The sequence below is a fragment of the Pundamilia nyererei genome, unplaced genomic scaffold, assembly GCF_000239375.1.
Source record: "Pundamilia nyererei isolate P.nyererei 1_Seehausen unplaced genomic scaffold, PunNye1.0 scaffold00014, whole genome shotgun sequence".
Lineage (NCBI taxonomy): Eukaryota > Metazoa > Chordata > Actinopteri > Cichliformes > Cichlidae > Pundamilia > Pundamilia nyererei.
The window spans coordinates 5,589,668-5,601,974 of NW_005187415.1; the positions used below are offsets into that span (position 1 = coordinate 5,589,668).

General features: G+C 39.4%; 1 protein-coding gene across 1 annotated transcript in view; it reads left to right on the forward strand.

Annotated features, from left to right (window-relative positions):
- Positions 1-12,307, forward strand: part of ano6 (anoctamin 6) — a 20,317-nt gene extending 8,010 nt beyond the window's left edge. Inside the window, exons 2-20 of the mRNA XM_005725281.1 lie at positions 16-86; positions 397-525; positions 3,241-3,306; positions 3,388-3,675; positions 5,305-5,418; positions 5,521-5,636; positions 5,733-5,867; positions 5,963-6,065; positions 6,263-6,323; positions 6,483-6,628; positions 6,769-6,846; positions 8,924-9,152; positions 9,235-9,404; positions 9,488-9,585; positions 10,060-10,190; positions 10,328-10,533; positions 10,784-10,983; positions 11,783-11,888; positions 11,997-12,307. Of these exons, the coding sequence (XP_005725338.1) occupies positions 16-86; positions 397-525; positions 3,241-3,306; positions 3,388-3,675; positions 5,305-5,418; positions 5,521-5,636; positions 5,733-5,867; positions 5,963-6,065; positions 6,263-6,323; positions 6,483-6,628; positions 6,769-6,846; positions 8,924-9,152; positions 9,235-9,404; positions 9,488-9,585; positions 10,060-10,190; positions 10,328-10,533; positions 10,784-10,983; positions 11,783-11,888; positions 11,997-12,170 (2,621 nt within the window). The 3' untranslated portion in view covers positions 12,171-12,307. The remainder of the gene's footprint in view (positions 1-15; positions 87-396; positions 526-3,240; positions 3,307-3,387; positions 3,676-5,304; positions 5,419-5,520; positions 5,637-5,732; positions 5,868-5,962; positions 6,066-6,262; positions 6,324-6,482; positions 6,629-6,768; positions 6,847-8,923; positions 9,153-9,234; positions 9,405-9,487; positions 9,586-10,059; positions 10,191-10,327; positions 10,534-10,783; positions 10,984-11,782; positions 11,889-11,996) is intronic.

Genomic DNA, 12,307 nt, shown 5'->3' on the forward strand with positions numbered 1-12,307 from the left:
TTTTTTTTTTTGCAGTATACCCAGAGGAGTTTTTACCAACTTATCACTCTATCAAAGAAGGAGGAAACGTAATTAAAGCACAAGAGGTGAGTCAACAGACAATGAAGTAACATTAAACCCCTAACATAATATTATGAGCTTTACTGAAACTTAGTGGGTCGGACTGTGTGGTGAGAGAGGGGGAGGGAGAGGAGAGCAGGGCGTTACAGTGTTTGTTGACCTACGTTACAAGTTGAATAGGCAGGTCCAGGTCAGCGTTAACATTGTTTCTGCTGCGACTGTCTCCAAGCTGGACATTTACTTGTGATTATGTTCAACAAGTATGACATTATGGAGGAAGAGGAGTATGAGTTTCATCCTGTAGATTTACCCAGTGAGCCTTGTTTTTCCCCTCAGGTAGAGTTTAATGACAAACCAGACTCCCTGTTCTTCAATGATGGTGTTAGGAGGATTGACTTTGTCCTGGCGTATGAAGATGAGGACAAAAAGGAATATGAGAAGAGGCATGTGTTCCAGAGACGCAAGGTAAGCTTGTTTTTCTTTTAACCTTATTGAGCATTTTAGTAAAACGCACCATGCCATTAAATCCAAAGGTACTGGGTGTACTGCAAACGGTGCGAAGTGGAGTAAATAGTGCATAGCAGAGAGATGACATTATAGTAATAAAAAGCTTAATTTGCATAGTTCTTTGTAAAACACGGTGGTTTCTGGTATGTATGTGGGAGCCTGGATATACGGGTCTTTATATCCCATTAATAAAATGATAAAATCCGTTTTAAATTTCACTGGAAGCTGGTGAAGGGAAGCAAGAATAGAGGTGACGTGTGAGTGCGGGCAAGCCTAGCTGTTATGTCAGTGTGATTACTGACCTTCAAGAAGCTGTCCGGGTGAAAAAGAATTGCAATGGAGGACATTTAAAGATATCCAACTGTTAATGGTAATGTTAAGGATGTCATCGTCAACATAGTAACATATGAGATGCCTTTAAAGCTCTTAAGTAGATGGCCAGGAGAGGAGCAGATAGTTGGAGAGTTGGACCAAAGCGCTTCTAGTGAGAATATTTAGCTATTAATGATTTTTAGCTATCAGAATATAATGAAAACCATTTAAGAAAAGTGATGCCAACCTAGTTCAACAACCTGTCATATAAGACCGGTGTGATCAGTGGTGTTAAAGGCTCGGGGACTGCAAACAGCCGGCTATGCCAGCATTCAGAATCCATGGAGAGTAGTTATGATGTTAGCTTTAGAGTGTTAGTATTGACATTTGATCTCTGAGCGTCTAATTCTTTTCACCAGTGACTCTCTGGTTCGATTCCCAATGGGTTTTATCTGAATGCCTTCATTTTAACTTTAAGATCTGACTGCATTTTATTTGTCCTAATGAGTTATATAACAACATTCTTTTAATAGAATAATCTAACATCATAACGTATACACAGAGTGCATGCAGGCATGAATGTATATAGCCAAAATTTTCCTCAGTGTTTAATGTATTACTCATACAAATGGCAGAGTCTGTTTCTTATTTGTAAATGGAGTTTTTGTTTGCACTTGGATTAGTCTGTCAGTCTGTGGCTTCACATTATTCCCCTCTGTCTGTAAATATTAATTATCCAGGATATGAAGCATTAGATTCTGACTGTGAGGTGCTCCTGGCTATATTCCTTGAGAGAGCTAATGAAGAGCATCATTTTTTCAATTAGATGCTCAAAGTTCATCATCAGAACAGATCTGTTTGGCCATGAGTAATTTTTAATTTATGTTTTTAGATTTTGTGGTGCAAAAATGTTAAACTGCCACAAAACAAAGTCAGTTGGTTTGTAACTGAGGAAAGGAAAAATAGAAAGAAAGAAGACCAACTCTTCCTGGTCTGGTTTCTGTTATTAGTATTAGACTGAAGGATGAACTGGCATATCCAGGCTTGTTTGTCCTCTTTCACAACAGGTTTACAGTCAGGTTTGTATATAATATAATGCTTGGAAATGAATATGCTGTTGTTAGAAAAGAAGTGCCACATGTTTTCCACTTGATTGAGATGAGAGCTGTGAATAAATACAGGCAGTGGGTGTAGACAGCTGCAACCCAGCTCCAAGTCCGTAAAAGCCGATCAGCCAGTTTTACTGAGTTCCTTGGAAAAGATTTGCCTATAAAGTTACTGGAAGTATCACAGTCCTGGGCTTTGAACTCAGTTTGCGGACTAGAGATTTCCTCTCTATTCGTTAATGTTACGTTTGTTTCTTAGTTTGACTGTTTATTCTTGATTGACTCGTTCCTGAATATCTTGAGTTCTGTGTTTCCGTTAATGCTGATTTCAGTTACTATTCTGCTTTAGGTTGTTTGGTTTGGTCTCGAGGGTTTTTTTTAGCCTTTCCCTTCTGTGTCAGGTTCAGATGTCAGGGTCATTGTCTCTGTGTTTAGTTGCTTCCTCTTTCCTTTTGATAGTCTTGTCACTTGCACTTTATGTTTAGTTCTACTTCCCTTGTTTCCACTTGCTACATTACTCCTTGCATTTATTGTCTCCCTTTAACATTTGTCTAGTCATCCCTTTAGCTCTGTAGCAGCTTACTGGGAGCTTTCCTGTTTGGAATCTGTAGCATATCTTGATATCTTCCCTATTTTGATCCCTTGTTTAGCACATGACAGGAAATGAAATTTCCTAAGTCTGTTAGAACTGAGGAAACATTATATTCATAAGAAATCCAGCAAGAGGAGAGTCTCTAAAAGTCACTCGATTAACTTTGTTGTTCCAGAGCATAACTTCGGTCAAACACAGGTTGCTTAACCTTATTCTGCTCTGACTGCTGGGAAGGCGTGGTTCTTTCACATGTTGTTGGTTAAATGGAATTATTATGATTGTCTATATACATCGCATGCAATTGTGGTATTTCCTGTTTCTCAATGAGTAATCTTTCTGCTAACAAAGTTAGCAATAATAAAGACTGAAGCTATTTTTTAGCTTTGCTTTGTTAACAGTTCCTTGAAAGTGTCCACGAGGTGCTGAATGTGACAATTTAGCGATCTCAAATTATTCACCAAATGAATACACCGAAGACAGAGCGCAGTTCCTGCACCAGGAGAGCAACATGATGCAGTATTACAGTATTATATCGAGTTTTTAGTACATCTTTTTGAATAATAAATACATAAATCAGTCAACTAAAGGGGCCATGAAAGTATCTGCTGTATCCAGCGATTAATTTGCATTTGTTATTTATTTTTTTATTGTCTTATTCTTTAGAGACGGCGAGAATACTTTGAGGCCAGCCTGATGAAGATGGGCATGGAGTTGGAGGCTACACAATCTGTAAGTGGATGTCCTTGCCTGGAAGTTATTGTTTCTGTCCCCGTATCTCTTACTTTAACTGAATTCTCTCTTTGTTTGCAGGTTTTAGATGAAAAACTCGTGTTTTTGAAAGTTCACATGCCATGGGATGTGCTGTGCACCTATGCCGAGGTCCTGCATATCAAGCTTCCCATACAGCCCAACGACATGCCGGCCCGCCCCTCCCCGTTGCGCTTTTTCTCCTGCATCACCAAGCACTTCTATCCCGATGAGAAACTGATCAGTAAGGAGTCCGAGTTCTTCACCGCCCCCTTTGAGAAGGATCGACAAGATCTCTTCTGTATCAAGGACAAAGATCTCTTCTTCACTCCATCGATGAGGAGCAGGATGGTAGGTGGTTCCATGTAGCTGCCATAAGTTCAGGCTGCCTGCAACTCTCCCTACACATAAATATGTCAATGGATTTATGGATTTCATGTTAAAATCACTAAAGTCAGGGTTCACAGACAACCTTAAAATGCCTTAATTTTAAAGGAACTATATTTGAAATAATAATCATCTTAAAACTTAACTTAACTTTTTCCATGAATTTCTGGTTTAAGTCTTATGTACAACATATTGCGTATACTTTCACAAATCACACATTAAAATAGTGGAGAAAAAGTTAGCAGGACTGGAAAATACAAGTTTGGACCAAGAACAAAAACTTTTATGCTCCTAGGTGAATGATTTAGTAATGGTTTGCTGTCATAACAATTTATTTTGAAGTGGTATGTAAGGAAACAGGTGGAAGAGACTCTGGAGAGGTGGAGGTATGCACCGCACCGGATACAAGGGATCAGTAGAGCCAAGACTGAATGCATGTGCGACTGAGAAAGAGACGGGTGGAAATGTTAAAGTTTAAAGAGTGCAGATATTAAATGTACATGAATTTAAATACCTGGGTTCAAGCATCCAAGGCAACAGGCAGTGCACAAGGCAAGTGAAGAAGAGTGTCAGGGGTGATTTGTGATAGAAGCACAGCAGCAAGAGTGAAAAGGAAGATTTACAAGATGATATGATGTATGGTTTGAAGACTATGGCACTTCCAAAAATACAGGAGGTGGAGCTGGAGGTAACAGAGTTAAAGATGTTCAGATTTTCATTGGAGTGACCAGAATGGTCAGGATTAGAAATGAGTATGTCAAATAGACAACAGTTTGAACAGTTTGGAGACAAAACTAGAGAGGAAGGTGGTTTCTGCATTTGGAGGGATAGTGGACACATTGTTCAAAGTTGAAGATGGAGCTGGGAAGCAGGAGGAAAAGAGCAAGACCATAGAGAAGAAGGACATGCAGAGGGTTTGTGTGACAGAGGAGGATGTTGGAGTAGAGGTGGAGGAAGGTGATCTGCTCTGGTTAAACTGAATTTATATTGCACCAAATCACAACAGCAGTTGCCTCAGGGAACTTTATATTGTAAGGTAAAGACCCTACAATAATACAGAGAAACCCCAACAATCAGATGACCTCCTTTGAGCAAGCACTTGACGACAGTGGGAATGAAAAACTCCCTTTTAACAGGAAGAAACCTCCAGGCTCAAGCAGGAGGAGTCATCTGCTGGTTGGGGGTTAGAGGAGGGAAAAAAGACAAAAGACACACACTGTGGAAGAGAGCCAGAGATATACAATAACTAATGATTAAATGCAAAGAGGTCAGAGACGCAGGGTGCTCTGTCGAATCCAGTTTTTTCCCCCAACTGCAGTATGGAAAGAACTGCATGCAATTGGACAATTTCCTCATTAGTTTTTTTTTCCCAAAGTGATGATTCCAAACCTAGAACACTTGAGACACTCATTTAAATAAAATAACAAATATCCGTTGTTAGAAATTATATAATTATCTTATAGTTTTTTATTTGATTTGAAAAAGTCAAGAGCTCCTTTTAGATTGACAGAGATGGTTTTGTCTATGAAGAAAAAAATCAATGTATTATAAAATAGTAGAATGATAACTTTTTGACTCTTTCTCTTTTCTTAGGCGTATTACATCCTGAGCCGAGCCCCCTATGACATACGAAGCAACATAAAGAAGTTTGGCATCACCAAACTGCTGGACAGTGGAGTTTACAAAGCGGCCTATCCCATCCACGATGTAAGCCACAATATTTTCTGCTTTATTTTGCATACTGCGTATTGTCTTGTTTAGCAAAGCTGTACTATGTTATGTTAATGGCTTCACTGCTCGTCATGTCAGTGTCGGTTCAATGTCAAGTCCCAAGAACCAGAGTGTCCCAATGAAAGATACCTGCTCTATGAAGAATGGGCTCATCCCAAAAGCTTCTACAAGATCCAACCGCTGGACCTCATACGGTAAATCTTTTTTCTGTGCATAAAAAATTGTCTTCTCTGTTTGTTCAAGAAAAATTAGTAGTAATTATTAATAACTCTAATTATTTTTATTGACAGGAACTACTACGGGGAGAAGATTGGCATCTACTTTGCCTGGTTGGGTTTCTACACGAGAATGCTCACTTGGGCTGCTGTTGTTGGGATCGGCTGTTTCATCTACGGGTACTATACCCGGGACACCAGCACCTGGAGGTACTACAAACAATTTATTTCTGTTTAATTATTCTAAATATTTTTTTTTTTAAAAGCTCTTTAATGGTCTGTCTTGTGTCTTTGAAATGCTGCAGCAAAGAAGTGTGCGACCCTGATATTGGGGGGAAAATAGTCATGTGTCCACAGTGTGACACGTGCCAATACTGGACATTAAACAGCACCTGTAACACTTCGAAAGTGAGTTCTGTTTTATTGTATTTGAATGCATCTTTTCCTGTCTTTAATGTTGCTCAGTATACTTTGCAGCACAGCGCTCACCTCACAGTAGGTAGCACTATTGCCAGATTTGCATAGTGAAATGTGTGGCTGCTGTTTTACTTTGTGACACAGCTGCAGCTGCCATTGAAATTTTATCTCTTTCTCTCTTTTTTTAGAATCTTTGCATATTTGATAACTTTGGAACGTTAGTGTTTGCAGTTTTCATGTCAGTCTGGGGTAAGTTTGATACAGTTTCTACCAGATTTTATCTTCTGTTATTATCTTTGCTTTTGCATCATCTTTGGTATTATCAATAGAACACCCTATTTATATTGCGCTTCCTTCTCTTATAACTGCCTGGCTTGTTGTTTCCTGTGTTTGTTTCGCTTTGTGCAGTGACTTTGTTCCTAGAGTTCTGGAAGCGCTACCAGGCAGAGCTGGAGTACGAGTGGGACACTGTGGAGTTCCTGGAACAGGAAGAGCCACCTCGCCCAGAATATGAAGCCAAATGTATCTATGAGAGGAAAAACCCCATCACAGGGGTAAATCCCACATACTTTTTCTCCAGCTAATCTCAGCTTGAGTTTTGATTTTCTCCATTTACAATGCATCAGTGAGTTTCACCTCTTCAAATATTGTTGCTGAGGTTCATAATTTCATTTTATTTATGTCTGCTATTTAGGTGAAGGAAAAGGTGCCATACACAGCCTGTGGACGATGTGTCCGTGTGTCGATAGGAATGACAACAGTCATTTTCTGGGTGAGTCATGAATTAAATGTCTTTTTTGTGTCTACTTTTTTTTTTTTTTTTTACAAAGAAGAAGAAATACACAACAGGAATAGTGAGAACAATATATAAACTCCTTTTAAGGTATACCCTTCTTTTAATTTTATTATTTTACATAACAGCGTGGAAAGAAAAACGTCTAATCCTTAGGAGGCCTTAAAATGATTATTATTTATTTAACAGAAAGTAAGCCAAACAAAGAAACAGTATTTGAAAAACTATGTACAACCTTATTGTTTCTATAGGAATTAAGAGGTTAAATATATAGCCAAGTGCTGCTAGTCAAATGCACTATTAACTGCTCTTTAGCAAGTGAGAGCGCTACTATAAAAGTAAAAGCCAAAGAAAAGACAAAAGAGTATGGCTTGTTTGGGAAGGTTGCCTGGAGAAAGTATCTTCTTCCTAAGAAGAACATGGCAGCACAGCTTAGGTTTGCAAAGTTGTATCTGAACAAACCACATGATTTCTGTAACGATCCCTTTTGTAAAGATGAGACTACAGTGGAGCTGTTTGGCTATTATCCACAAGATAATTGTTTGGAGAAAACCAAACACAGCATCTCAACACAAACACCCCATACCAACTGTGAAGCATGGCGGTGGATGGGTGATGGTTTGGGCTTGTTTTGCAACCACAGGACCAAAGAATCAAGGTGTCACAATGTCCCAGACAAAGTCCGACCTCGACCTCATTGAAATGCGGTGGTGGGAGTTGAACAGAACTGTAAACAAGCAAATGTCCACATATCTCAATGAAATGAAGCAATGTTGTAAAGAAGAGCAGGCCAAAATTCTTCCACAGTGCTGTGAGACACTAATAAAGTCACAAAGAAAAAAATTAATTATTGTAGTGAAAGTTTGTTCTACAAGCCAATTAATTTTGTTCTGATATTCAATTCAATTCAATTTTATTTATATAGCGGCAAATCACAACAACAGTCGCCTCAAGACGCTTTATATTGTACAGTAGATCGTACAATAATAGATTCAGAGAAAACCCAACAATCATATGACCCCCTATGACCAAGCACTTTGGCGACAGTGGGAAGGAAAAACTTTTAACAGGAAGAAACCTCCAGCAGAACCAGGCTCAGGGAGGGGCGGGGCCATCTGCTGCGACCGGTTGAGGTGAGAGAAGGAAAACAGGATAAAGACGTGCTGTGGAAGAGAGACAGAGGTTAATAACAGGTATGATTCAATGCAGAGAGGTCTATTAACACATAGTGAGTGAGAAAGGTGACTGGAAAAGAAAAACTCAATGCATCATGGGAATCCCCGGCAGCCTACGTCTATTGCAGCATAACTAAGGGAGGATTCTGGGTCACCTGCTCCAGCCCCAACTATATGCTTTAGCAAAAAGGAAAGTTTTAAGCCTAATATTAAAGGTAGAGATAGTGTCTGTCTCCCGAATCCAAACTAGAAGCTGCTTCCACAGAAGAGAGGCCTGAAAACTGAAGGCTCTGCCTCCCATTCTACTTTTAAATACTCTAGGAACAACAAGTAGGCCTGCAGTGTGAGAGCGAAGTGCTCTAATAGGGTGATATGGCACTACAAGGTCATTAAGATAAGATGGGGCCTGATTATTTAACACCTTGTATGTGAGGAGCAAGATTTTGAATTCAATTCTGGATTTAACAGGAAGCCAATGAAGGGAAGCCAAAACGGGAGAAATATGCTCTCTCTTTCTAGTCCCTGTCAGGACTCTTGCTGCAGCAAGATATGTACGGAACTATTTCACTTACTACTTCCTTTTTACAATAATTATATACTATTATTTATATAATATGGTTTCAGTTCACAAAAAAACAAATTTTGCTTAAAAATAAAATGTCCATTTTAACCAATGTAATATTGAGCAGGAAGTACTGATCTATAAAAGTAGTTAGGGTACATGGAACAGTTTCCTCTTTGACTCCACATGTTTTCAAGCATCCTGCTATTCCAGCTGTCTTTCTCCACATCTCTTGACTGTCAGAAAGAATTTGTAATAATTTTGTTTTGTTTATTTATTTATTTATTTATTTATTTATTTTACTGATTTTGTCCTTTAGATAATGTTGATCCTGGCATCTGTTGTGGCCATCACTGTATACCGCCTGGCTGTCTTCTTTACTTTTTCTCGTGAACTGAGGAATACAAACTTGACAATTGCTGAGCCAATAAAGGAGTATGTGACACCTCAGATGGCCACTTCTGTCACAGCATCACTGATTAGCTTTGTTGTAATCATGATCCTCAATATTCTATATGAGCGGGTCGCCATCTGGATCACAGACTTCGGTGAGTTAAACATCAAACTGTACTGTCTTTACTCAATGGAAAATAACCTAATCCAGTCTTTTCATATCCGACACAATAACAGAACTTCCACGAACCAAGACGGACTATGAGAACAGCTTGACGCTGAAGATGTTCCTCTTTCAATTTGTCAACTATTACTCCTCATGTTTCTACATCGCCTTTGCAAAGGGGAAAGCAGTTGGCCATCCAGGAAAGCCTGTTTATCTTTTGGGAAAATACAGAAATGAGGAGGTACTATTAGTCCATAAAGTGTTTACATAGCCAAGTAAATAGCTAGATATCCATGGCTGTCAATGTGTGTCTTTGATTTGCAGTGTGATCCGGGTGGTTGTTTGATTGAGCTGACGACTCAGCTGGCAATCATCATGGGTGGAAAAGCCATCTGGAACAACATCCAGGAGGTCTTGATACCGTAAGGACTCGGAATCTAGGACCTGTTTTTGTTGAGATGAGGTTGAACGCTAACTAGCCATCTTTTAAAAAGCTGTCCTTTTACTGTATACATGCATTTGCTTGAAAAGTGAATGGACCCACTTTTTCCTCAACAATTCTACGAACTTTTCAATTAAATCCAGTCCATTTGAGCTAATGTGGTCTATATGTCAACTACATTTTTATCTGTTACGTTACGTATTTTAAGCTTGAACTAAAAAGTCAACCATTTGGACAGCTGCCAAACCTCTAATGAACAGAAAATTGCTAATTGGCATGAGCATCTCTTTCAATTTAGACAAAGGGATGTCTCTTTTCAAAGGTCGTGACTTCACAGAAAGATTTAGCTCAATAAACACAATATGTCGCTTACAACAGTGTTCAAATCGACTAGATAAATAGGCAACGATACTTACTTACTGTTACTTTACGCCATTTCTTCCATCCTTTCAAGGTGGTTGAAGAATTTAATTTATCGCCACTGTGTCCATGTGACATCGGAGAAAGTGATTCCTCGCTGGGAGCAGGACTACCAGCTCCAACCCAGCTCAAAACTAGGACTGTTCTACGAATACCTTGAGATGGGTGAGATGGCAATACATTATTGGCACTTTGTCTGTTATATTTGCAGCTGCTGTTGTTGATAACAGAACCTGAATATACAGAATAATCGATTATTTTATTAATACCTGGTGCACTGGGAAAACTCTTGTTCCTTACAGCCATCCAATTTGGCTTTGTGACCCTGTTTGTGGCCTCCTTCCCTCTGGCTCCGGCCCTGGCTCTGCTCAACAATATAATAGAAATTCGGGTTGATGCTTGGAAAATCACCACTCAGTTTCGCCGTGATGTGCCAGAGAAGGCACAGCACATAGGAGCCTGGCAGCCCATTCTTCAAGGCATCACTATCCTGGCTGTGGTAACAAATGTAAGCTGATAATTACACCCAAACGCTAGTTTTTTAACTCATTTTACAGGCGATTACAATCTCAGCCCTTCAGTTTAGTTAACTACTATAACTGTACCACAGTTATTATCTGCAGCCCAAAATGACTATGTTTGTCAAAAATACAAGAAAATGTTGTGCAAAAAGAAAAGTCTCACATTTTAACTTTTACAACCAGTTTTCTGCTTTTTCTGCATTAACTTTGTGCCCTGATGTTTGTCTGTTTCAACAGGCCATGATCATTGCTTTCACGTCGGACATGATCCCACGGCTGGTCTACTACTGGTCTTTCTCAGTTTACCCCTACGGCAATAATACTGAAAACACCATGAAGGGCTACATCAACAGCTCGCTGTCGGTATTCAGTACCAACGATTTTCCCCCAGTTGATGATGAATATATCCACACGCCTCCCAACCTAACCACTTGCAGGTACAAAGACTGAATCATCATTTTCATTTAAAATTAGCTTCCACACTTTCTAGATAGTGCGAGGTGGACTGGAAGGACAAGGGCTTAAACCTTTTGTTTGTTAGTCCATTTGGACATAAGAACATCACACAGCAGATTTGATCAACTCCACTATGAAGGTGCATTATAGGATTTAGATCTGGTAACTGTGGAGGCCATTTGAGTACAGTGAATTTATTGTCATTTTTCGGCTTGAGATTGCTTGAGCTTTGTGATATGGTTAGTTATGATGAGTAAATAGCAAACAGTCCCTGCAAGTATGTGCAAGACAACCTGATTTAATCACAGTTATAAGATTTACTGAAAAGAAGTTTTATCTGTAGCCTTGAAAAATGCAAGGAGAATGACTAAGCTGAGGGAGGGAGTACAGACTAAGGACAAGAGAGGAATGCAGACCAAAGCTATTTTGGTATTAAGCATGGGGGCAGGGCTTGGTTTCAGCAGGGCAAAGACAGAGTCCAGATCAGAGTCGAGGAATGGACCGAGTAATGCTGGAGGTTGACGAGACAGGCTTTAGTAGCGTGTGAACACAAATGAGCTTCAAAACATTCCAGAAACGACTGAAAAACTGTTGAGCTCGAACCAAAGAGTGGAGAAGGATGAAGAGCAGCTGTGGCCTGACTTATACTCATATAATCAAGCACAGACAAATTATATTCTGCAGTCATAAAAAAAAGATTAAAGCTGAGAAATACAGAAACAAATGTATGGCAAATCAGTGCGGGTTTGAAGAAAACTACTGAAAACTTTTCTCTTACAGGTATCGAGATTATCGGTTTCCCCCCGGGCACCAAAGACAGTACGAATACAACATGTTCTACTGGCATGTGATTGCTGCCAAAATGGCTTTTATAATTGTTGTGGAGGTGAGTAGAAACTAAATAAACAGAAACCGATCACGTCAGAAAAGGATAATTTAAGAACATGCCAATGGAAGTGTTCACTTCTTTTTTTGTGTGTGTGTGTGTTCGCAGCACATTGTTTATTTTACCAAGTTCATCCTGGCCTACATAATCCCCGACGTCCCGTATGCTGTTAAAGAACAAATCAAACGGGAAAAATACCTGACCCAGGTGATCCTCCACGAGACCAACCTGAAGCTGGTGTCCAAACGTTTAAAGGCAACTGAAACTGAAACTGAAAGCTGAGCATTTACAAAAGAAGGACTTGGAGGTGGATGAAAATGGATGGGACACGAAAGCAGAACCTTTTAAGTGTGTCACAAGAAGAGTGTTCTTTTTCTCTGTATTCAATTCAGTTTTATTTATACAGCACCAAATCACAA